The sequence below is a fragment of the Leopardus geoffroyi genome, chromosome A2, assembly GCF_018350155.1.
Source record: "Leopardus geoffroyi isolate Oge1 chromosome A2, O.geoffroyi_Oge1_pat1.0, whole genome shotgun sequence".
Lineage (NCBI taxonomy): Eukaryota > Metazoa > Chordata > Mammalia > Carnivora > Felidae > Leopardus > Leopardus geoffroyi.
In genome coordinates, this window is record NC_059331.1 from 77,404,750 (window position 1) to 77,430,948 (window position 26,199).

Genomic DNA, 26,199 nt, shown 5'->3' on the forward strand with positions numbered 1-26,199 from the left:
GCTGTCCTTGAAAGACACTCCAGACAGCGTTTGCAAGAGATCTAAGGTGTCAAGAGTCATTGACGGGGATTAGCTGTGAAGTGTTAACGCCCCAGCTGTATTGTCGGTAATTGGCACAGAAGGACAAAAATCCGTGCCATGCATAGCAATAAGTGAGCCAATCCCACTTCTTGAACATTCTTCTGACAATGAGGAGTAGTGTGTAATTGGTGAGATTTGACACTTGGGGCCTGGGGTGGGGGGATGGGGTGGAGGGGGGCGGATAGAGAAGAGGCCAGGAAAACAAGCAGCTCGTTTGGAGGGGAGAAGTCTCAGAAAGAAGAACAGAGGAGGTCTAACAGTCACAACAAAGCTCAAAAACACCCCAAATTCTGGAGGTCAAGCCAGAAGATGAGGCAGAAGCACTCCACAGTGGTCAGAGAAGATCAGTAGAGAGGACTTTAGAGGACACTAGGGAATAGGATGGGGGAGAGAAATGGGTGGTCAAAGGCAAGACAGGTGGAACGGAAATTGCGGCCCCGTCTGATTCCCGGTTGTCACTTGAGCTCCGCAAACACGCTGGAAATCCCTTGAGCAGTGAGAGAGCTCCATGCCACAAGGTACGATCTAGTTTGAAATGATTCAATTAATAACTGTGATTGAGGTCAGGGAACAAAATTCTGGGGATTGTGGGTAGTGACACAGAAACAAGGTTACAGGGGAAAATGCTAATGGTAGTTGGAAAGGTCCTCACTCACCTGCACGTTGGACAATAGAGAAGCCGCACATGCTGTAGAAGACACAGCAAAGAAATCTGAAAACGGAAGCTGTGTTTTTGACCCTCCGCTAGCTCTCTTACCCGAGGAAGAGTACTTGGATTTTTGTGGTGAGGAGCGTGCTATTATTTTCTCATTAGTAGGAAGAGGACAATAAGAACAAGAAGAGCCTTAAAGGAGAGTGAGGGCCAAATAGGTCAGGTGCATTAAAAAGATTTTGCAAAATCGATTGAGATAAGAACAACAACAACAATGAAAAATACAAACATCTTAGGCAGAAAATGCAAATAGCTAGGATGTGAACTATCACTTAGCGAAAGTCTGTAGTGTGCCAGGCGCCATGCCAGATGCTCCAGATGCTGTAAAAACATTCCCATATAATCTTCAGAGTTACCTTGAAACTTGAGTATTATTATTTTTTTTTTAAATTTTTTAAAACGTTTTATTTATTTTTGAGACAGAGAGAGACAGAGCATGAACAGGGGAGGGTCAGCGAGAGGGAGACACAGAATCCGAAACGGGCTCCAGGCTCTGAGCTGTCAGCACAGAGCCCGACGCGGGGCTCGAACTCACGGACCGCGAGATCATGACCTGAGCCGAAGTCGGCCGCCCAACCGACTGAGCCACCCAGGCGCCCCTTGAGTATTATTTTTAAAAAACTTCTAATGTACTTATTTTTGAGAGAGAGAGAGACAGAGTGGAAGCTGGGGAGGGGCAGAGAGAGAGAGGGAGACACAAAATCCAAAGCAGGCTCCTGGCTGTCATCACAGAGCCCAACTCGGGTCTCAAACCCACGAACCGTGAGATCATGACCTGAGCTGAAGTCAGACGTTTAACTGGCTGAGCCACCCAGGCGCCCTGAACCTTGAGTATTATAAGCTCAGTGATATAGATGAGGCTCAGAGAGGTTGACAAAGTTGGCCAAAATCTCTTAAAACGATCTCACTGGTCAACGAAGTAAGCAAGTAATACTTGCTTTGTGCAATAGTTTCCTCAGCTACATGTTGGAAAAACTCTCCTAGAAACAATAGAAAAATAAATGGACAATATCCTTGAATTTCCCAAAGTTCAAGCATTTCATAGGTATTACAAAAATTCAGATGTATAAAATGGAATAGCCTTGACAGGAAGGTAAGGGGCAATGAATAGGCTTTAAATCTCAGCTGTCCCAGGACTCCAATGCCACAACCTTGGAAACGTTCCTAAGGAAAAAAAATTAAATTCCTCTTCTTGATAAGATCACACCTAACAAATAAAAAAAAAAAAAAAAAAAAAAAATGCACTCACTGATTAGTAAACTGAGTCCATTTTTATTGCTTTTTGGTGATCTTTTAAAAATAAATAATAAAAGCCCTTGTTTACTTACCCAAAGGAGCTGTGTCCAGCTCACTGGAGTAAAAAGTGATATCACTGTCGCAAAACACAATCTAGGTCCCTTAATCCTGTCTCTTTTGATCTCAAAAGGTGGTAACATTCAGTTCGCAGATCACTCATCTGTAAATTGCATCACATTATCTCCGAGTTATTTAAGAAGCAAGCCCTGTTTGGTTTCAGGCATTTGAACCTGCTGAAGGCAAGAACAGTTTGCCACACAGTTCCAAAGGTCTCCCACTTACCACAGTCGTCAGAGCAAGCAAAATGATCGAACCCATTGGGAATCAGTACATTGTAGCCAGGCCAGTGTATTCTGCGAATGCTTTTGGGGAAGAACATAAGAAGAAGCAGAGGCATCACAAGACCTTTCTGGATCATCTCAAAGTGTGTTGTAGGTAAGATACTTTTTAAGGTACTGGTATGAGGAATAAGTGAGACACCTTCTCCTTAACTTCTCAAGCTCTCCTTTCTGGCTTTAGCCCATAGCCTCCAGAGTCTTTTTATCTTTGGTGTCCAAACCTCCTACTCCCTGTCAGAGCTGGAAAGGGAATCTCTAAAATGAACATTGTCTCAGCTCTCAACCCCAACTTCCCTATCAGAGGACTAATAAATGAGGGCGGAGGAAAATTCTCCACTGAAACGTTGTAAAATCCAAGCTGAGGATGACACATAAGCTCTATTATGGCCAAAGAGAATCAGCATGTTTTGAAAGAAAGAGAGAAAGAAAGAAAGAGAGAGAGGGAGGGAGGGAGGGAGGGAGGGAGGAAGGAAAGAAGGAAGGAAGGAAGGAAAGATGGAAGGAAGAAAGAAAGAGAGGGAGAAAGAAAGAAAGAAGGAAAGAAAGAAAGAAAGAAAGAAAGAAAGAAAGAAAGAAAGAAAGAAAAGGAAAGAAGGAAAGAAAGGAAGAAAATCCTTTGGTAGTGACCAGGAGGCAGTCCATATGGATAAGCAGGCAAATGTTAGTGGGAAAGGTAGTGAACGTGGTCGTTCATTCTTGAATATGGTATCACCTTTATCAATTTTCCTCTACAATTAGGTCCCAATGTTAAAATTTGATAATAATTAACTGAGTATGGTTTTCAATGTTTTCAGCTGTTCCACACAAAAGGCCAAGAGAATCGCCCTGTCTTTGTTCCCCATAGCATCTTGGTTACCAGCCTACCGGATAAAGGAATGGCTACTCAGTGACATTGTTTCCGGAATCAGCACAGGGCTGGTAGCTGTACTGCAAGGTAACTTTTTTAAATTGAGATGTGGGGCACCTGGGTGCCTCAGTTGGTTAAGTGTCTGACTTCGGCTCAGGTCATGATCTCACGGTTTGTGAGTTCAAGCCCTGCATCAGGCTCTGTGCTGACAGCCCAGAGCCCGGAGCCTGCTTTGGATTCTATGTCTCCCTCTCTCTCTGCCCCTCCCCTGCTCGTGCTCTGTCTCTCAAAAATAAATAAAATGTAAAAAATAAAAATAAAAAAAGATTAAAAAATAAAATTGAGATGTAATTGGGGTGCCTGGGTGGCTCAGTCGCTTAAGTGTCCAACTTGGCTCATGTCATGACCTCATGGTTCGTGAGTTCAAGCCCCACATTGGGCTGTGTTGCTGACCGCTTGGAGCCTGGAGCCTGCTTCGGATTCTGTGTCTCCCTCTCTCTCTGCCCCACCCCTGCTCACGCTCTGTCTCTCTCTCTCTCTCTCTCTCTCTCTCTCCCTCACTCTCTCTCTCTTTCAACGGTGAATAAAAACATTTACAAAAAATAAAGTAACATTGACACGTAGTTCATATATCATAAAAGTCATCCTTTTAATGTATAAAATTCAGTGTTCTTTGTGTATATTCACAAGGTTGTGCAACCATCATCATTATGCAATTCCAGGACGTTTTTATCACCAGCACCATCCCCAAGCCTTCTTGTCCATTAGTAGTCACTTTCCATCCATCCATCCATCCATCCAACTCCCCGGTAACAACTTTCAGTCTCTATTGATTTGCCGATTCTGGGCATTTCATATAAACAGAGTCAGAGAATTTTTTGTATCTGGCTTCTTCCACTTAACACAATGTTTTCAAGGTTCATCCAGGTGGTAGCATGTGAGGGTAATTCCCCTCTTTCCATGATGACTGTCATCCTATGGTATGGGTATACCACATTTGTTTATCCATTCATCAGTTGATGGACATTTGGGTTGTTTTCATTTTTTGGCTATTATGAATAATGTTGTTATGAACAGTTGTGTGCCAGTTTTTGTGTGAACCTGTGGTCAATTCTTTTCGGTGTATCCCTAGGAGAGTAATTGCTGCCACATGGTAACCCACTAGCCACATACAAGGGTTCAAATTTCTCCACAGCCTTGTGGACACTAGCTAGTATCTGCCTTTCTTGTTTTAGCTACCCGAGTGAGTCTGAAATGGTATCTCATTTACTTTTGATTTTGATTTCCCTGACGGCTAATGATGTCGAACATCTTTACACGGGCTTACTGGCAATTTGTATATCCGTGGAGAAATGAATCTTCTGCACATTTTAAAATTAGGTTATTTTTTGTATTGTTGAGTTGCAAGAGCTATTTATATATTCTGGATACTAGACTTTTATCCAAGATATGGTTTGCAAATAATTTCTCCCATTCTGTGGATTGTCATTTCACTTTCTTGATGGTATCCTTTGAAGCACACATTTAATTTTGACAGAGCTCAATTTTATCTGTTTTCAATTTGTTGCTCACGCTGTAGGTGTCATTTATGAGAAAACCATTGCCTCATCCAAGGTTAAGAAGACTTACGCCTATATTTTCTTCTAAGAGTATTATAGTTTGAGCTCCTACGTTTACATCTTCAATCACTTTGAGCTAATCAAGTAACTTATTTTTAAGGTTCAGTCTGAAACACTTGAAGGACTTAATGAAGACTTCTATGATTCCCCTTGCATGAAGTAAAGACCCTGATGCTTGTGTATTTACAGGTTTAGCATTTGCTCTGCTGGTCACCATTCCCCCAAGCTACGGACTGTATGCAGCCTTTTTCCCAGTTATAATCTACTTTTTCTTGGGCACTTCTAAACACATATCTGTGGGTAAGTGAATTCTTCGGCTACTTAATGCTCACACTGCTTTTTCTTTGTTGACTCCATTAGCCACGCACTGGATTAATTTCAAATTGTGCATAACCCAGGACGACAGTCATGGTTTCTTGTAAGAATTGGGACTGGAGGCTGGGGAAGGAGGCCAGAGCTACAGAGAGCGGTCTTTTTATCCGCTACATTATGGTTGAAAGATAATTGTGCCTTAGGGAGGCGTATATTGACTACAATGCATCCTCTGCTAATTAGGTCCGTTTCCAGTTCTGAGTATGATGGTGGGAGCAGTAGTTGTGAGATTAACCCCGTCGGAGAGTACAGCTGCTCTGGAACTCTCTAATAGCTCGATGAGTAATGATTCATCAGCAGATGAGTATAAGGTGATGGTGGCTGCCACGGTTACAATCCTTTCTGGAATCATTCAGGTGAGCACTTTCTCGTGTGATCTGCCCTCCCCATTCTGCTTGCCCTCCCTGGTGCACAGCTTTCCTTTCTTTCTCCTTCCTGCCACCCCTCCACTCTTCCCTTTGGACTGTATCCCTCTTTCGGGAAATAAGAAGGGTCCCTCCCCCCAACCAGAAGCAGAAGAGAAGATCCACCTTGCAAAGATGAGTGAATGTGGGTCTAGAGAGAAGGAAAGGCGGAAACAGGGAGGCACCAGTGGCAAGGAGAGAAATGCTTAATGCAGTAAAATACCTGAAATTAATATAGTCACTAAATATAACTATATGCAAGTAATAGTGACACTGGCATCTTTGGAACTTTTCTCGTTCTAATTCCTCAGGGACTGTAATCTAGCTGGAAGGGTTGGGGTTTAGCACTTTGAACTGTCCACACCAGACTTTCTGGAAAGCTATAGAGGATTATGGAGGGGCTAAAGCCTCATTCATGCCCCTGACACCATTGCTAGGGAATAGTGAAAATGTCATGGGTTCCTCAAGATGTTGCCTACGTTGATGATTAGTGATATTATTGGCTAAGGCCATTCTTTAAAGAAAAAAAAAAAGTCAATTTAAACAAGGACATCAGCAGTGTGTCCAACTGACAGACAACACGGCCGGTTCTTTTAAATAACGTTTCTGCATCTAGTGCATTTGCGTGCTCACAGATCCGGCTGCATTCCAAGATGCGAATGGAAAGGCCATCCAGATATCCAAAGGAAGGAGAATCTGTCCATTCATATTACTGCAAAATACTGATGCTTTGGGGGAATTAACAACTGTGGCCCCTGGTTAAAAGCGAGCACTTCTGAGGTTTAATACACAGTTGTGTCCTTCCTATGAAAGTAACTTGTTGGAAGGAACATGAATGGATGCTCACCCATGAATGCCATAGCAGCTAGAAAGTCACTTAAAATTACATGGGAAAATTTATGAGGGCTGATTCTAGATAAGCTTTTGCTATGGAAGGTATGTTGGGTGAGTCTTCTAAAGGTACGGCATCTTAAAAAGTGGAGCGGGGAGGAATAAGCCTGCTACTTCTTGGGGTATACTAGACTCACACGCTATGTGAACACTATGTCATGATCTACCTTGCGGGTAGGATACGGGAAGGAAGGGGAGGGAGGCACCCTGAACCCGAGGTGTTCCAGGAGACAAGGACACCTGCTTCAAGACACAGGCATACAGGCTGAACCTTTACATTTTGAATCATTTCAGCGGCTGGTGCTTTAGTTTGTTGAGCTGTGTCGGTAATCTACACTAACAAAGGCCTTTCCCCTCTCTTCCCAGTTGCTCATGGGAGTTCTGCAGATTGGGTTCGTGGTGATCTATCTATCAGAGTCCCTAATCAGTGGCTTCACCACAGCTGCTGCCGTGCACGTTTTGGTTTCTCAGCTCAAGTTTATGCTTCAGCTGAATGTTCCTGCACACACTGATCCATTTTCAATTTTCAAAGTGAGTAGTCCTTTGGCCTAAAAAGTATCGAAGTCTGTGAAATTTACTATCATGTGTCTGGGAGAACTTTCCGGTAATGCCTTCATCGTGGGGCTTGCCTACAACTTCCAAGAAGTCAACGGGTGGTGAGATTTAGTCACATTAGGAAAAAATTAGTGGCAAAGGGGAGAACACTGAATACCAACTACGTCTACCATCCGGTCAACGTGAACAAAGGAAATTAAGTACCAGTGCTCTGAGATTTGACTCTTAAGTATTATTTAAAAGAAAAACTTGGGGCGCCTGGGTGGCGCAGTCGGTTAAGCGTCCGACTTCAGCCAGGTCACGATCTCGCGGTCTGTGAGTTCGAGCCCCGCGTCAGGCTCTGGGCTGATGGCTCAGAGCCTGGAGCCTGTTTCCGATTCTGTGTCTCCCTCTCTCTCTGCCCCTCCCCCGTTCATGCTCTGTCTCTCTCTGTCCCAAAAATAAATAAACGTTGAAAAAAAAAAAAAAAATTTTTAAAAGAAAAACTTGAAGTGCCTTATTAAAGGCTTTCCTATTTTGTCCCAAGATTTAAAACTTTCCTCCAAATTTTATTTTGAAAGAAATGTGCTAATTGAACGTTAACGTTTCGCTGTTTCTCAAAGGCAGGTCTTGTTCTTTTAAAATTGAGGTTCTTCTGACTCTTTGATGCATCCCTGTTTATAAAGCAAAAGGACATTAGCCAATGTGTAAATAGGGCAGTCGCTCTTTCTTCTACCTGAGGATGTACTGTAGAATGACTGTGTCCTTAGTGCTTCTGATTATTTAAAGCCCAATTTATTTTATTTTATTTTTTTGAGAGAGAGAGAGCAGAGGAGGGGCAGAGAAATAGGGAGAGAGAGAGAATCTTAAGCAGGCTCCCAGCTCAAGGTGGAACCCCACATAGGGCTCTATCTCATGACCATAGATCATGACCTGAGCAGAAATCAAGAGTTGGACACTTAACTGACTGTGCCACTCAGGTGCCTCTTAGCCTTTCTGATTTTATTTAAGTTCTCTCTTTTTGTCTTGCCGGGTCTAACTAAATGCTTGCCTGTTTTATTTATCTTTTCCAAAAAATCAGCTTTTGGTTACATCGATCTTTTCTATTGTCCTTTTAGTTCTATTTCATTTATTTCCACTCTGATCTTTGTTATGTCCTTGCTTTGATTAACTTTGGGCTTATTAGTTGGGCTTATTAGTTATTGGGAGTTGAGACAGAATTTGCTCCATATTGGAGCCAACACTCTCTCACTCCCATCGAGAGCTATTCTAGAAGTGGAATGTTCGAGGAACAATTTGAGATCTATTTTGGGCCTGCTTGAGCTATATGGATCCCATGGATATGGAATCCAAGTGGCCTCAAAAATTAAGATTATGCAGGGGCTCTTGGGTGGCTCAGTCGGTTAAGTGGCTCTTCATTTTGGCTCAGATCATGACCTCACAGTTCGTGAGTTCAAGCCCCAAGGCAGGCTGACAATGAGAAGCCTGCTTGGAATTCTCTGTCTCTCCCTCTCTCTCTCTGTCCCTCCCCTGCTCATGTGCACACACACAAACTCTCTCTCTGCCTCTCAAAATAAATGAATAAAACTAAAAAAAAAATTAAGATTATGCACAGTGCACAAAATAGCTAGGAAACGAATTCCCAAAAGTGACACAGACAGTAAACCAAGAAATGTGAAGGGCTTTGACCTTTAAAAAAAAAAAAAAAAAAAGGCCAGGAATTAAGGAGACACATGCTAAGAAAACTTTTGGGGACCAGAGGTTATTCCCTGGATAGAGCAATGATGATGATTGTGGAATAATGGCCAATGAGACCGAAAAGCAGAGAGACCAGTTGTGAAAATGTGAAAATTTTGGACACCGGCCAAAGAGCTTCCCAGCAAAAATGCCAAAAGCATCCCTAAACCAGTGTGGTGCCAATACTATGCTAACCTACCTTTCTCCTACCTCCATGCTGGTAGCTACAATTACTGATTCATGGTTAACATGAGCAGAACAGAGGACTGCTATGCCATCTATGTCTGCCTTTTTGCCTCAATGTTTCTTGTAAATCTGTTTGGAAATAATCAAATGTTGCATCCACATTGTACATTAATATAACTTGGCCGGGGGGAAGCAACACCAATGAACAAACAAAAAGCAGGATCAGACCTATAAAGACAAAGAAGAAATTGATGGTTGCCAGAGGGGTGGGGCTGGGGGTTTGGGTGGAGTTGGTAAAGGGGAGAGGGAGATACAGTCGAGTTATAAAATGAATGTATCACGGAAATAAAGGCACAGCATAGGAATGCAGTCAGTGATCTTGTAATAGAGTTGCATGGTGACAGATGGGAGCTATGCCTGTGACGTGCACAGCATAACGTCTGGAGAGGCCGAATCACTGTATTGTACACCTGAAACTAACATCGTGTGTCCACTGCACTCAAATTTTTAAAAAGTTCACAAAAAAGTAAGAATAAAAAAGATTTTTAAAAAGAAGGAAAAAGTATAGCACTTGGCTGTCTTTCGCTTTTATGATTTTAGGTACTGAATTCCATATTCACACAAATAGAGAAGACTAATATTGCAGACCTTGTGACATCCTTGATTATTCTGCTGATTGTATTTGTGGTTAAAGAAATAAATCAGCGCTACAAAGCCAAACTTCCGGTGCCCATCCCAATTGAACTCATCATGGTAACTGATCATCTTCAGACTTTCCTCCAGAATTCATTAGTCTCCTGTTGCTCTGTTGAAAGCCCTTTGCCATTTGCAGATCAGGAGGTGTTAGTGGGACAGATGCCATCTCTGCATTTTCTGGGTGTAATCTTTAGTATGGCGTTCTCTTCATGCAGAATTAAATGACTTCCTTTTATGATTTTGTGTTCATTCTCTCCATGTAAGACGTGGCCGGCTCAGAGAGCAAGGTCTCGGAGAGGGTGACAGACCCACGGGAATCAGAGCTGTGGTTCTTAACTCTGGTGACACATTAGAATTGCTTCAGGACTTTTGTAAAAAGTAGCAAAGCCTGGGCTTGAGATTCTTATCTAAGCAGACTGTTAGTCATTATCTCATATTTCTAACTTGGGCAATTTGCAACTTTGCAGACTGTGATCGCAACAGGTGTGTCCTATGGCTTTGACTTCAAAAACAGGTTTGAGGTGGCTGTGGTTGGGGAGATGAAAAGAGGGTAAGTGTGTCTTTTATGATCAGTCTCCAAGCACTGATTAGAGAGTGGGCAGTAGCTGCAGAGGGCTGCAAGCTGAAATGCACTAATCCAGCTCAGAACCCTCCCTACCTCTTGGGAGGATGAGGAAGGCACGATACTCTCCTTCTAGGAAGGAGCCGCAGAGGCTCTGCAGTTCTTAATGTCAGAAAGTCTGTCCTCGTGGAAGAATGCACACGCCAGATGAGCAGGGATTCACACGCAGGTAAAAGTAGAGCAAAGTAAAAAAATAGGAAAATCAAACCTGCTTTTCCTCCCAAAAAAGGAAACAAATGAAGCCAGATTTCCTTGTCCATAAATTACTATAAACAATATGTAGTGTTTTGTTTGAGGTTACTGGGGCCAAGTTCCAACAGTTCAAAAGAGACACAGAAGGAATACCTGTGGCACACTGCTTGAGCAATCCAGATAGGGCACACTCTGTCCTTCCTCGTGATCAAATTCAAAACAAGGCCAGAGCAACAGTTAATGCTGCAGATCAGGACGGGAGGTCCAGTTCATGCCGGGACATTGAAAATGTATTGATTGCATTGCATTTATCGGATTGAGAAGAGGGATCCAGTTTTGGGCTTTCTTCTCTCTGCCCTCTGACCATAGCCTCAATGTCTTTCGATTTGCTTCCCAAGGACAAATTGTGTTCCTGTTTAAAAAAAAAAAAAAAAAAGACTTCCCTCCCTCCCCATGCCTAAAGAGTTTTTGAGAATTCCAGGAATCAGCATTCATATGCTTTGTGGACTTTAAAATAACCATTTTTAAAAAAAAAAAAAGCAAGTATGTGTATTTTAAAGCAAAAATATTTTTATCACCGGAGAGTCATCTGTTACACTTAATGAATTTCAAACACCACTTTTAATTTAAAAGATTTTTAAGCAGGAATTAGTCTGAAACTGAAAGACCATTTCTAGGGTTTCTCTTCACTCTGCAACTTGCAAGTGGTTATACTTTATTTAAAAGTTTTAGAAGACATGAATTACATAGACAGATGACAGCTAGCTAGCTAGATGACAGATAGATAGATGATAGATAATAGATGATAGGTAGGTAGGTAGATAGATGATAGATTAAAATTAGAATAGAATAAAATTAAAATAAAATTAAAATAGAAAAATTAAAGAGGATCTTTTCATAAGGATTTGGGAAATAAAAGATAAACTTAAGAACACTTAGTTACAGGGGCGCCTGGGTGGCTCAGTCGGTTGGGCGTCCGACTTCAGCTCAGGTCACGATCTCACGGTCCGTGAGTTCGAGCCCCGAGTCAGGTTCTGCGCTGATGGCTCAGAGCCTGGAGCCTGCTTCTGATTCTGTGTCTCCCTCTCTCTCTGCCCCTCCCCCATTCATGCTCTGTCTCTCTCTGTCTCAAAAATAAACAAATGTTAAAAAAAAAAAGAACACTTAGTTACAGTCTTAGAGACTTAGTGAATAAACCTTGAATGTCGGTGGACCTCTCTCCACAGTGTTTGTGGGGTGGGGGAAGGAATAACTCACATTTAGGGAGACAGTGTAGCCTACCAGGCAAGCTCGGCTGTTCTCGAGGCAGAGTGCCTCGGATTTACTTGAGTTATTTTTTGATCTTGGGCAAATAACTAAACTTTATGCCTCAGTGTCCTTGGCTGAAAACACAGGGCTAAAAATAGTAGCTCTCACATTGGCTTCTTGTAAGGATTAAGTGTGTTAATTAATACATGTGACATGCCTAAGTGCCTGGCCTAGAGTAAGCGGTCACACTGCATGACTACTAACTGTTGCTAATTTAGCACTTAAATTAGGTACTGGGCTCTTTACACTCCATTCTTTTCTGGGTGATAATTGAGTGGGCATTTAATTTTTTTAATTCATTTTTCTAAGAGAAAGAGCGCATGCGTGAGCAGAGGAGGGGGCAGAGTGAGTGATAGAGAGAGAGAGAATCTTAAAGCAGACTCCATGCTCAGTGCAGAGTCCAACTCAGGGCTTGACCCCATAACCCTGGGATCAAGGGTCAAAAAGCTCGACGGACTAAGCCATCCAGGACCCCGAGTGGGCATTTTAAATTTCCGATGACTGCAAAAAGAATACACCTGGAAAACAATGATTATTAATTATTGCTCAGCTGCTGTTAATAAGTATGACACCCCAGAAATGATTTTGTGAAGTCACACCCACTGACTGAAAGAAAGTGATCATCGAAGCAGTAAAGGAGACACAGAGGACATATTCTGATTCCAGAGGGATCTTATAATAGTAGCTAACAGGCACTTCGTACCTTACAGTGTGTAAATAGTATTCATGTTCTATTAGTATTCTAATAGTTCTAACAGTATTCATTATTTTATCTGACCCCCCCCCCAAATTATGAAGTAAATAAAACAAGCATTATTATCTTCCCTTTACAAACGAGGAAACTGGCTCAGGCAAGGGTACGTAGCAGAGCCAGGAACTGAACCCAAGTTTTCAGACTGTAAATCTCCACCACACCACTCTGTCTAAGGTATTTAGAGGCCAGGACACAAGAATAATAGCAGACCTCTGGTTATTTTGGTATAAAATGCAAATCTTCATTGTATCATGGATTTGGGGTTTGTTTTGTAGAAAACAATATTCCAAGCTAACTTTCTGATTCATGGTAGCTGCAGAATTTGTGGTCATGGTACTTCTTCAAGATTAAAGCTGGGGCACCTGGGTGGTTCAGTTGGTTGAGCATCCAACTTCGGCTCATCTCATGGCCATGATCTCATGGCTCGTGAGTTCGAGCCCCGCGTCAGTCTCTGTGCTGCCAGGTCAGAGCCGGGAGCCTGCTTCGGATTCTGTCTCTCTCTCTCTCTCTCTCTCTCTCTCTCTCCTCTCCCCCGCTTGTACTCTGTCTCTTAAAAAATAAATGAATAAACATAAAAAATTTTCTTTAAAGATTAAGGTTGAAAGTATATTAGCATAGATACTCACAAAATATGAACAGCAAGTAGGAAATTGTCCAGTGGATCCAATAAACCTACTTTCATTAAGATTTAGATCAGAAACAGATGTTGACAGGAGTTGAGCATGTCAGTAAATTGGCGTTGACTTGGAGATACTTGTACCTTTTATAATACAATTAGTAAGTATCACTGAACTGCTCTAAATTCATGAGGTACAAACACAGACGGCTCTTCTCTGAGTTGAACGTTTTCCTGACCACTACGTCACTATAAATGCCCTTCTCCATCGGGGCTATAGCTGGCTCTAGCGGTTCTGTGGAACCTAGGGCAGAGTCCGAGGCCCATGTGTTTGCGAACAGCTTTTCATGAAAGGTATTGCTATCAATGGAGGGGAGATTTTCTCGCTTCCCTTGTCTTGAACTGTGTTTGTTCAAAGACCTTCATCCATGGATGACTGTTGGAGGGATTACGGGTGATGCTCTTCAATCCAGCGTAACAATACCAGTGGGATCTAAGACATGTTGCATGAAGCTTAGAGGGATACAAGTGTACCTTATGGCGTGGCTATACTAGCAAAATATCAGATGCACCGTTATCATGGGACTGGATTGACATTCTTGTATCAAAATCAGGCAGCATTGCTTTTCAACAGTAAGATAACAGATTCCAAAGTTTGTGGTGGTGCTAAATTCTTGCTGGCCACACTCCACAGTGAGACAAAAGTCAGCCTGGACTGCATTCATTCATTGATTTGCCAGACGATTATTGACGTACGCCATGATGTACGCCATGAAGAATGCTCAGTCCTGGTGATAGAATAATGAAGTAGTCATAGTCCCTGCTTTGTGTCGGGGTAGGGAGTTTGGAGGGGGGGGGGCGGTGGGAGGGAGGGATAAGGAAGGGAAGCATCCAGAGCTGGAGAAGCCAAGAGAATGTCAACTAACCCTGACCTTGGTGGTGAGAGAGGACATTCTGGAAGGAGGGAGGGAGGGGGATGAGGGGAATGGTATGGGCAGAAGGAACAGCAAATTCGAAGCTTCCAAGTTAAGAGTACAGGTGATGCCTTTGAGAAACAAACAAAAAAGCTTGGTATTGCTGGAGAATAAATTCTGGGAAATGATAGCGATTGAGCAGGAGTTGGGGGGGGGAAGGAGGGATGGGGGCCTTGCTAAAGAATTCGGGCTTTTCCTGAGGGCAAATGGATGCCACTGAAGGTTTATTAGTAGGTTGGTGACATTCAAACTCAGCTCAATTTCCTTTTCAGATTTCAGTCCCCCAGCGCACCCAACATGCAGATTTTCCAAGAGACCATCGGGGATAGCTTCGGCATCGCGATCGTTGGCTTTGTGGTGGCCTTCTCAGTGGCCAGCATCTATTCCCTCAAGTATGATTACCCGATTGATGGCAATCAGGTAAGTTTACAACCTATGCTGGGGGTCCTTTGGCCACTCTAAGTAATATTCGACGGTGCCACCTCTAAAAAAGATTCTCCTCTTCATTCTCCTGCCAGGAGTTAATAGCCTTGGGATTGAGTAACATATTCAGTGGATCATTCAAAGGCTTTGCCGCAAGTACTGCCCTCTCCAGATCGGGGGTTCAGGAGAGCACTGGAGGCAAAACACAGGTATTTCAGGGTCTTTGCTGCCAGGGCCCCCCTGGCGATTGTGCCGGGGAAATCCAAGCCAGGGGAGAAGGCAATTCCATGATGAGCATCTTTTTGTCGTTAACAGATTGCTGGGCTTCTCTCTGCTATCATCGTTCTGATTGTCATTGTATCCATTGGATTTCTTCTGGAGCCACTACAAAAGGTAACACCTGTCTGCCTTTGGGTACTCTCTCTCTCTGTCTCTCCGCTTTGTGGGAGGAATCCAAGATCCTGGTTCTTCAACTCTGGAAGCACAAACTGAATGGGAAAATGAGCTCGCTGCAGACTCTCAAGCACTCTTCCTAATCAATACTCCTGGGCCAAAAATACTTATTTTTTTTCCACTGGCGGCATTTTATGAATGTTAGGAATGCAAAATGCCCCAGCTACCTTATCTACTCTACCCTCCGGCGTGTCCGTAGCCCCGAATATAACTAATGTTTGGACGGGAAGACACGCTGGCACCGCAGCCTCCATGTGCATTGACGGGAGTGAAGATCTTCCTAAAGGCCGAGGTAGCTGGGGCCGCTATCAGCTTCCGGGAGTGGTGCTACCAGCCACACAACCCGTCCTTAGGGATCCGCCCTGCAACTCCCGAAGTTAGTCTGGACTCCAAGCCCGGCGTGGCGCCGGGTGACTGCGGGATGGAAGCGAGCGCCACACACAGGCCTCCCATCCTCACCCTCGTGCTCCTTCGTCCATCTCTGCTGTCATCTTTGAGGGTTTAGGTTCGTGCTTTGCAACCTGCGACAGCACCCAGATTTTTAAAAACAGCAGCAGGCCCTGGGAAACAGAGGATCTCTAGGAGACCGACAATGGTAAATGCGTTGCTCTTCGTGGTGGTAATATAATTTTGAGGTGCTCCACGGAGCCCTGGCGCTCAAGTCCTGTAGGCCTACTTTTCTCATCCCGGCCCTGGCACTTATTCTCTGTGTGCTTTGGGGCAAGTTACTTAACCTCTCTGAACCTCAAGTGCTCCGTTTGTAAAATAGGGAGGGAAACAGTACCCACGTCACAGAGTCACTGTGAAAACGAAATGAAATATTGTACATTAAGGACTTAGCCCGGGGCCTGGCACGGGGCAAGCAGGTAACAAATGGCAGCCATTATTATTGATATTATTACCGTCGTATTGTTGTTACTCTATAAACATTATATTACACTTCTGACTACAAAGGGCATAGAGGTAGGACACGGGCCCCCAGTGTTTATTGGTTGGTATCTAGGCCTTTTTCCTTGTTGGTCGGTGGCTGGAAAGTGACGATGGTCCCAGGTTTCTGGACGAACAGTGTGGTTGTGCCAAAGAGCCCCACTGGCCAAATCTGCCTTCAAACATTGCAGAGTACTATTGGCCGAAAAGGTGCCTTCTCCACGAGCTAACTGATTTCCAAAGGAATCAAGAAGTCCCTCAAAGAAATAGAAGAATGTAGATCTCAATAGAAACAAGTGCGCATACAGCCCCCCTCCCCACTGAGAATTCTGCCTTACTGTGCTTTCCCCGTGGATACGCTTGGGCTCTACCTCACGCACATCGAGATAGAGAACCTCAAGAAGTAATTGCCATTTAAAATCCTCTCTCTCTCATGAATAAAGCACACCGAGGGCCTGAATCAAAGGCCCTGCTACAAAGGATCCATGTGACACGTTCTGCCATTGTGCGTGCAACATCTGTTTGCTTGGAACAGCTGGCTTGCTTCTCCGTGTCATAGGAAATATGCCAGTAGCTAATGATAAATGTCTCTTGAGTGCTGATTAAGGATCAGCGGACTTCGAAGCCTTTCATCCGTGTTTAATGCTTTATATCAACTGCAGTATGGATGCCTGGTTCCCTCTAAGATTATCCCCCTTTTCCTTTCTATGGCTTCTCAGTGCTCTGTAATCTTTATTTTTTGAAAGGGCTCTGTTGTGTAGGGATCTCAATGAAAATTTTTCAAAAATTGTTTCTCTGTGGAATACTGACCAGGTGAGGGGGGAGAGCACATTGTACAGAGTCCGGCAGACCCCTCGCCCGGCCACCACGGTGGTGACATCTTATGTAGCCACAGTACATTACCAAAACCAGTACAAAACCATACTGCTAACTAGATTACAGGCTCTATTCGGTTTTCGCCATTTTTTTAACTGGCAATTTCCCTTTCATGCCACCAAGGCCATTATTTAGTGCCCTAAACAATGGCCTCTGTTCTCACAGTGAGTAAAATTAACCGGTTAGATATTAAGTTCTGAATGTTACTTGTAAAAATCAAAAAACACCCAGACCAAACTATCTTTGAGATGGGAAAATAAAAGCTGTCGGGGTCTTCTTCACGCACTGCGCCGTGACGGCATAACAGCGCTCGATACACAAATGCCATCGTCCATTCAGAACGAACAGCTTGAATTGGGGGTGGGGGGTGGGGGTTGGGAGCATGTTCCTACCATTGTGTTAAAATCCAAATAAGGAAGAGAGCATAGTTGCCTAGTCCGCATTTTTTTTTTTTCTACCAGAACTATCCTAATTCCTGCAAGACAAATGATTTCATTTTGGCACGTGGAGAAGCAGAAGCCCCAAGTGTTGCTGGGGTTAGAGGCGAGTTTCCCACCCAGATCATTCTTCGTGAATCTCCTAATCAAGTTGTATCAACATCAGGGTTTCTTAAAAGAGGCCGTGTTAATGAGTGGTTAGGGCTGGCTAATATTGGGAAATATTAATTCATTAGCATATCCACTCACTCACCGAATAAGTATCAAAACCCATCCTATATGCATTTGTTTACCAGTCCTGGCGGTCCCGGGGATATAGCAGGGAACAAGACAGACATGACTCATGCTGTGCCAGAGAGGGTGCCTCAAATCTCGGCTAACCTCAGCTTCCTCTTAACAAATGGTTGAATGCTGATCATCATCAAAGGCTTGAATTACGATTCCAGGTGTGCCAAGCTTCCCAAGGTTTTTTATTTTTGGTTTTTAACAAAAAGCAACCTGCCTCCCCATCACCAAACAGGTTATCTTTGGGAAAAATTTTTCAAGGTGTAGGTCTTAAGAGCTGCCTGGCTCTGTCCCAAAGGACAGGCTAGTAAGTGCTTTCATCCCATCCATAGCCTGCAGCCGACACCATGGTGGAGACAAAGCCATGACTGGGAACAGGTCAGAGTCTCAGACCTGGTGCATCTTGATGGCACTGTATACCGGAAAAGGGTGTGTTCTGTGATAGGCTTCGAGGCCCTTTAAAGGACACAACTTATCTACAGCCTTCACCTTTGCTTTGCATGGCTTCTTTGATTATCTTTCAGTACATCTGCTGTTCAATGTTTTTTTTTTTGCAGTCTGTCCTGGCAGCGTTAGCACTTGGGAACCTGAAGGGAATGCTGATGCAGTTCACAGAAATACCAAGACTGTGGCAAAAGGATAAATACGATTGTGTGAGTAGAGGCAACGACATTTGAAAGAGGGAGGAATCGGGACGCCGTCCTGATGCTGATGGGAAGTGCGTGTTCGTAGTGTAAGCTAAGTGCAATGTTGTTTGCCTACGTCTGTTCAAATATCTGAGCTTATTTCACTTGCTGCTTTTAAACTGCATACGCTAACGATCATCCTCAGGGATTTTAATTTAAAAGAACGAGCCACTTGCAAGTAGGAAATGCCCACGAAACACTACTACTCCTGTTCTTCATTAGATCACACGTTCGTTTCCAGAGGATCTGGGAGGAATTTAAATTCTGAACATTCCTCTTGGAAATACTCTAGAAAGGCTCCCCTCGCACTTGGCATGCCTTGCGAGGAGGAGAAGCAGAGTCCATAATTTTATCAGGATCAAAGTCTGGGGCATAAAAAGGTTGCTTACATCTCCTACGGTACTTAACAGGAATAAAGTAATCAGCTACACTTGGTTTACTTTAGTTCCTGATAGATAATTGTTGGGGATCTTAACACCCTTTGGGCAAGCTATGATTCTTGTACAGATAGTAGCCATTGATTAAAACAGCAGGCCACAAGTAAGAAATTAATTTGCTGCCCATTAGTTTGCTGACTGTAACCAACAGGTCCTGTTTCCACGGTGTGAGGCTCAGTCCTTTCCTTAACTGGCTCAGGAATGGGATGAGAAATGGACCCAGTGTCTTTGGACTTGTAAAAATATTTGCATGCGTTTCTGCGGCTCCGAATGAACCCACAGAAATGACCTCTCGAGGCAGGTCCCTTGTCCTGTACATGTCCAGCCTCTGCTTTGACTTTAGAAGCTCATGCTTTCTCAGAGCTCAGGACCTGAGACGCTGGACTTGAGTCGGACTAAATTGTGCTGCATACGTTGTCTTCTCTTTACAGCTGATATGGATCATGACCTTCATCTTTGCCATTGTCCTGGGACTCGGGTTGGGCCTGGCGGCCAGCGTGGCATTCCAGCTCCTGACCATTGTGTTCAGGACCCAGTTGTGAGTGTTTGTCGTGCTCTGCATCCGTGCAGACTTCAACCTGCCCTTGGAAGGGGAAAAATACTTGTCACTGATTAAGGGGAATGTAGTTTGGTTAACAGGCATGCTTATCTATCAAGATGGGCCAGTCTGTTTTTCCTCACGTCACTCGCCTCAAGGTGACCCCAGAACGTCAGCCCAGGTCCCACCAGCTGTTGGTGGGCCAATGGCTTTGCCACAAATTCAAAGAAATCATATAAATCTTGGAGCCTGTTTGCCCAGCTGTAAACCGAAAGTCATTATCCTCTGAGCAGGTTTGATGTCTTTGCCCTAGCCTTGCTGGACATGGAAATGTGTTCCCACAAAGACTGTGGGATTCTCCACGTCTAGTGGAGGGCTGTTCCTCTTTAGGGGTTGCTAGATTGAGCTCCCACCTGAAAAACAGGGAGCCGGACTAGAGAACTTCTCCAAGTCGCCTCTTGTCTGAAAAGGACACAAAAGCTAGTTAGCATTCTTGATTCTTAACGTCCAGTCCAAACATCTTCCTGATTCTTACATCTCTGCCATACAGTGTCACCACCACGTGGTCACTCAGCCTGTGTTAGGTGACATGGTGTGACAGAGAAACAGGCTTCTTGGTTGCTTTAAGAGTTCTAGAACAGAAGGTGGTATAGTTAACGTTAATACCTGACTGATGGAATACGTTTATGTTGAAATGTTCCTGCACTCTCTTATTCATTTATGTTTTCACTCATTTCTTGGGGACCCATCAATCATAGAGACAAACCAAGCGGTCACAGGCAAAACATTATGCTTTACCACGTCCTTATCACTACAAATGGGTAACCCCATCTGTCTGTTTCACTGAATAACTGTGATATTCGGGATCCAAACAGCAAAAGCATATGGAAGCACTTTGTAGAGTGGGAGGTGGTAAGTGGGAGGCCCTGTTCTAGGAGGCATGGGAGGGCAACGAGTTGTTTGCCCTCCAGGGTGCCTAACGGCATGATGAATCCCCAGCCTTTTAAATTTTGAAAGTGAGCCATCTTTGATAGGCTGGGAAAGGTCCGTGTTAACAAACACGCACGAGTAATTCACTTGGTGTTGATTTTCCCCTACAGTCCAAAATGCAGCACACTGGCGAATGTTGGAAGGAGCAACGTCTATAAGAATAAAAAAGATTACTCTGACGTAAGGAAGATTCATTTTTGACTTTGACTTGATGAAAGATATCAATATGAATCCAATGGGCATCATCTCATAGTACTTCTCTGCCTTACAGATGTATGAACCAGAAGGGGTGAAGATCTTCAGGTGTCCATCTCCCATCTACTTTGCAAACATTCATTTCTTTAAGCAGAAACTTATCGATGCTGTAAGGTTTGAAGTTGTTACATATATATATATACTTTTTGTAACTCCACTGAATATCTAGGAGTGAAATGTTTGTTCTGCCAACAGAGGGTGAATGATTTCACATATGTTGACGCCAGATTGGGTTAGTATTTTTCTGTCCCATGTTCCAGAGCAGGTGAAACTACCTTGTAAGGGGCCCAGGCATATGTTGGGAAGTAAGGCCCTTTGGATGAGATTCAATACAGAGCCAACTTTTATCCAATTTTGCCATAGAATGAAAGGACGTATCACAGGATTTGGGGTTGCTGGGTTTTCGTGGATAGTAACCTACAGATTTTCCTTAGGCACCGACTTCAGAAACTAGAGAGTACTTATTATTTGACTGTCATTGGAGATATTCAGGATAGCAAGTGAATATTTATGATCTAAATGGAAACGAGTAAACGTAACTTACATGAATATTTAACACCAAAGGACAGCTGAATGTCCCTGATGGGCTGAAGAGAAGGTGACAGAGAAGCAGCCTTTAAGGTTAAGAAACAAAAGATCAGCACTTATTCTCTAACCTGCCTTTTGGTCTGCTCTGTACTTTGCATAGAGCTTCTGCCTTAAGCCCTATTATTATTCATTTGGCGTGCATCAAATATTTTCCTGCCCAGCTATTTTTTTTCAAAGATGCTATTATATTGCTCATATGGCTTTTTATATCGTCCTTTTCACTTAATCTTATCTTCCATCTAATTACATTTTTTTTGTCAAGGATTTTTTTTATTACATAATGTGATTCTTCTTCCCTATGACTCTGGAGCTAAATATTGCCACATAATGTGATTCTTCTTCCCTATGACTCTGGAGCTAAATATTGCCACAGAACACATTTACTTTGAAAAGGAGGAAACGAAGGTTGCCCTCAGATCTAATGCTAAAATTATAAAATCATAAAATGATAGATATCGTAAAATACAATCATATAAAGTTTAATAGAATCAAAATTACATAGAAGCAGAGTACTAATTAAGTGTCACCATATCCAACAAACAGAAAGTAAATAAAATCCCCTAAGGGTTGCATAAGCCAAACACACACACAGAGATTTAAATAGAGTTTAGACCTACTGATGGATAATTTATAACAAACCCGGGGCGGCACAGAGGTTTTTGCATGTCGATAACAGCACACAGCCTGAGCAGACCAGAGTCGGACACAATGTCATCACCGACGTCTTTTGAACAATTTTTAAATTTTATTACAAGTATCTTTATTACGTGCCCCAACCCCAACCCATCCCACTTACAGTTATTAGAATTCTGCGCTATAATATTCAGCAGTATAATATCCAACACTCTTGTAACATAGCAATGGATTTTTCAGGTTGGCTTTAATCCACTACGAATTCTACGCAAGCGCAACAAAGCTTTGAAGAAAATCCGAAAACTGCAGAAAAAAGGCTTGCTGCAAGTAACACCAGTAAATGTCTTTTTTTTTATGGGAAAAAGTATTTTTTTTTTATATTTAACAGCACGTGGGTTATCATTTCAGCTATGCACTGATTCCTGGAACCAACAGAACCTTAGCCCAGCATTGACTGTGTATGTATACACCTGACAATTTGACCAAATTAGAGCATTTTCTCAAAAACCTTCTAGGCCTCCTTAATTCTCCTAAGGGCTTCCTTAGTCCCGTGAGAATCAGATCTACTTCCTGGAAATGAAACCAGTAAGTTTCTTGACCACACTTCTGGGTGTTGTAATAGCTGAAGGTATATAAAACGTAGTAGTTCAAGGTGTTGGCTCCATTTCTTTAAATGAAATGCTAAGTAACAAGGTCTGTCATGTGTCAATTGATGTCATATCTTTAAATGGCTTCTTTGAGGGTCTCCTTAAAACTGTTGTTTTCCTGGGAAAGTGTTTATTCTCCAGAGAAAAGGTCATTGCTTGACCTAACTTTGAATCTGTGCCTCAGAAACCCACTGGTTATTTTTGACATATGCACTGTTTTTCTTGGTCAGAGTTATCATGCATATTATTGTCTTCTCTCGCAGAAAGGAATTATATGTACCAATGATGGCTTTAAAGACTCCGACGAAGAGCTGGACAACAATCAGATAGAAGGACTGGATCAACCGATCAATACCACTGACCTGCCTTTCGAGATAGACTGGAATGCCGACCTTCCGCTCAACACTATGGTCCCTAAAATCAGCCTGCATAGCCTCATTCTCGACTTTTCAGCTGTGTCATTTCTTGACATTTCTTCAATGAGAGGTCTCAAAACGGTAATTTCTTTTTTCCTAATAAAAACAACCAATCACTGGCACCTGGGGGACTCAGTCAGTTAAGTGGCCGATTTCGGGGCTGGAACTCACGAGCCGCGAGATCATCTCACGGCTTGTGATTTTTTTGGGCTCTGTGCTGACAGCTCAGAGCCTGGAGCCTGCTTCGGATTCTCTCTCTCTCTCTCTCTCTCTCTCTCTCTCTCTGCCTCTCCCCCACCTGCACTCTGTCTCTTTCTCTCTTTCAAAAATAAATAAACATCAAAAAAAAACTTCTTTAAAAATGGGAAAAAAAAAGTCAGTAACCAAAGGTAAAAAGTTCTATTTGTAGAAAGATGCTCCTCTAGATAATACACACTTAAGTAGAAGTAAATCGTCAGGATTTACATCTCAGGATATTCCATGGAGAGAGAGGGAGTGGGGTGGGGCATGTTTAGCGAAGTCTTTCAAACAGCATTTCCCAGGAGAGTGGCATATAATTTTGAAGACAACCACACCTACATGTCTAATGTATGCTGAAATTGTCAGTAGACACTCCTACCAAATTCTAGTTCTGCAGGACCTTCCGACCCTTGTGGGCACTGGATCTAAGTTGTCCTGAAATACAGAATATTTGAGAAGGTCTTGGACCAAAGTGGACTCGTGGATCCTTTCGTTTTTGTCTTTACCCATTATACACCGAAGAAACTTGAGTTGGCTGTATAAAATCTGCTCCCCGCCGCCCCCACCGCTCCGCCAAAAAAGTAGCTATGTGAAAGAAATGATGTCACAAGTGATTTAAAAATAGGACTGGAACCTTCCAGTTGTACTCTGTTCTCTTTCCATGGTTCTGTCAGCATTTCAAAATAAATTAGTTTCCAAAGGAGATGCACAAACAGAAGTAAAGAAAATTTAAGAAATTCCACATTTACCACTCTTTTTCTTGTTTTTTTCCCAGAAATCTGCCTACATAAAAGCTGAGCTAAGATAAGATCTATTAAACATGGGTGAACTGGATACAAAATTAGAAAACGGAATCAATTTTGTTTCCCTCAAGCTTGAAAAAAAAAAAATCTTAACATCACAGAACTCTCACAACTGCTTGCCTTTTATTTTCTTTCTCCGTTTTTGTGTTTGCTTGTTTTAGCTTTCAAGGAGAAACCACACACACACACACACACACACACACACAATCCCAGCAGTTTAGCAGAAAGAACAGGGACTCTGTGTTGTGATTTTTTAAAGCCCTAATTGTTAACTCAGAACCTAGTAGAAGTTCGGTGTTCACTGATGATGACAATAATTTATTGATCATCTAAACTGATCGATAGTACAAGCGACTTTTCTTACCTTTATATGACCTTACATCACTACTGGTATTTATTCTTAGCCTAGAGACCTGGAAAATATAACGATTCATTGGTGTTAGATACATCTAGTCACTGTGGGCAGGGACAATGATGTCATTAGGGCTTTGGTTTTTTCTAATTCTGGGTAGCTAGAAAACTCTGGCCAAGGTCATCCCATAAAAGAAACAGCTTTCAAGTTAAATCAGAGTTCATCTTGTGAGTTGAAGCAGAAGATTTCCCTGTTGTCCTTCCCCGCAAGAATGGTGATTTTTAACTTGTCCCTGAGGAGGAGAGTTCCTTCCTTCGGTTTTATTTCCTTCTGTCAGAGTCTCGTTTTTAACTTTAGTTTCTCTTTACGCTATCGTCGCTTTTCAAAATGTAAAAGGTTCTTTAAGCAACACATCACCCATAAGGTATAATTATGAGAGTTTTCTTTATATTTCTCGCAAGTAACGCTGTTCCCTAAGGAAGATCTATTTTCTTTCTAACAGCTTTTGCAAGAATTTATCAGGATCAACGTAGATGTGTATATTGTTGGAAGTGACGGTAAGTTGTTTGGTTTTTTTGTTCTGACAATCACTTCAGGCTCATGGCGAACTGTCAAGGTAGACAGCCTCTCCAAAGTGTAGAGCTTGTTTATAGATCAAGAAGGAAATCCAATGTGTAGCCAAACCAACAGAAATCCCCACAGAAATAGCCTCTTCATATTTTAGATGTATTGATATGTAATTAAATCCACTTTACAAGGTGAGGCCTATTTCAATAGGCAGCAGAAGAGTGAAGATACAACCACTTTTAACCCTCATCTTCCTGAGAAAGCAGGCTTGCTTTCTCTCTTCCTCCCCTCCCCTGATTCCTCAGCCCATAATACAGTAGTTTGGGGGAAAGCATTTTAAGGAGAGGGGACAAGTGCCCGGGTCCGGAGGGAGGCATGAAATTGGCATCTTTTGTTTTTCCTCTCTACTGGCTCCTGCCCGTAAAATCTATAGATATGTTCTAGTTTCGAGGCTTGCTTATAATTAAAAATACTCCATTGAGCTCAGTAACCCTTTAATCTACTAAACAATTATACTCCTTCCCCATCATCACAGATCTCTTTGACAGTGTCTTGTCCTGCTGCCTCAGCTGCCTGGCATCCCTCTCTTAGCCCTGAACTAAAATCATCACCTTCCTGCCCGTTGCGCACCACACAGTCCCATCCAGGCTCTGGAGACCACACTGGGCTCCTGTCTCCTCCCCCTGCAGGCACTACGAAGTCTTGCCAGTGTCAGAAGCTTGCTTGTGAACAGACTTGCCCACCTCCACGCCTTTGTAGCTTCCCTCCTCCATCTTTCTCCAAACCCTGGGCATTCTTGGCAATGGTACCTGCTCTGTCAGGTTTTCCCAGACGCCCATCAAGAAGAAACCATCTTTCCTCTCTCTGAATTTCCATAGCACGTTTTCTGTACCTGTCTTGCTCGTTCAACAAAACCCCAGGGACCTACTATGCGCGGGTCATGATTTGAAGAACCAAGAAAACGTTCAAGAAAAAACTCTGATCGCTTCCTGTCTTTATTCTTCCACATCACTTTTCCGTTCATTACTATAGGTGTATATACAAGTTCTATCTTCCTCGATGGTGAGTTTCATATGTCTGTCTAATTTATCTCTTCATCCTCCCCATTACCCAGCCAGGGCTCTGCACATAGTTCACATGAGGTAACCTTTGGTTGAGGGATCTGTACAAACAAGTGCTGGTTAGTGCCTACGGGAAGGGGGTTTCTCAAAGATAACTCGAGAGTTAATGCAGGGTGCCACGGAAGGTGTTTTCTGATGGAACACAGCAGCTTTAAGGAAACAGACTATGGTAAGTAACAGGTCCAGCAATCCAGAACAAAAGCATGTCACTGGTCTATGAGCATATGTTCTATTTTGGTAGAACCCCAATTTTTTATAAGCCACACTCACTGTTCTCGTCATTAGCCAGGGAGAGAATCCACTAGGCTCCCAACTAGAGCAAAAACAGATTGCTTTTCTTCTGAGA

At 43.0% G+C, this 26,199-nt stretch overlaps 1 protein-coding gene across 3 annotated transcripts in view; it reads left to right on the forward strand.

Moving 5' to 3' along the window:
• SLC26A3 (solute carrier family 26 member 3) overlaps positions 1-26,199 on the forward strand; it is a 47,504-nt gene that overhangs the window by 15,380 nt on the left and 5,925 nt on the right. For all 3 annotated transcript variants that reach the window (XM_045494439.1, XM_045494438.1, XM_045494437.1), the window contains exons 2-18: positions 2,310-2,524; positions 3,222-3,361; positions 5,083-5,193; positions 5,449-5,621; positions 6,927-7,091; positions 9,618-9,770; positions 10,181-10,263; positions 14,452-14,599; positions 14,698-14,811; positions 14,918-14,995; positions 18,138-18,233; positions 19,135-19,241; positions 20,342-20,411; positions 20,503-20,595; positions 21,948-22,043; positions 22,618-22,851; positions 24,668-24,722. In XM_045494439.1, the coding sequence (XP_045350395.1) occupies positions 2,394-2,524; positions 3,222-3,361; positions 5,083-5,193; positions 5,449-5,621; positions 6,927-7,091; positions 9,618-9,770; positions 10,181-10,263; positions 14,452-14,599; positions 14,698-14,811; positions 14,918-14,995; positions 18,138-18,233; positions 19,135-19,241; positions 20,342-20,411; positions 20,503-20,595; positions 21,948-22,043; positions 22,618-22,851; positions 24,668-24,722 (2,047 nt within the window). In that variant the 5' untranslated portion in view covers positions 2,310-2,393. The remainder of the gene's footprint in view (positions 1-2,309; positions 2,525-3,221; positions 3,362-5,082; positions 5,194-5,448; positions 5,622-6,926; positions 7,092-9,617; positions 9,771-10,180; positions 10,264-14,451; positions 14,600-14,697; positions 14,812-14,917; positions 14,996-18,137; positions 18,234-19,134; positions 19,242-20,341; positions 20,412-20,502; positions 20,596-21,947; positions 22,044-22,617; positions 22,852-24,667; positions 24,723-26,199) is intronic.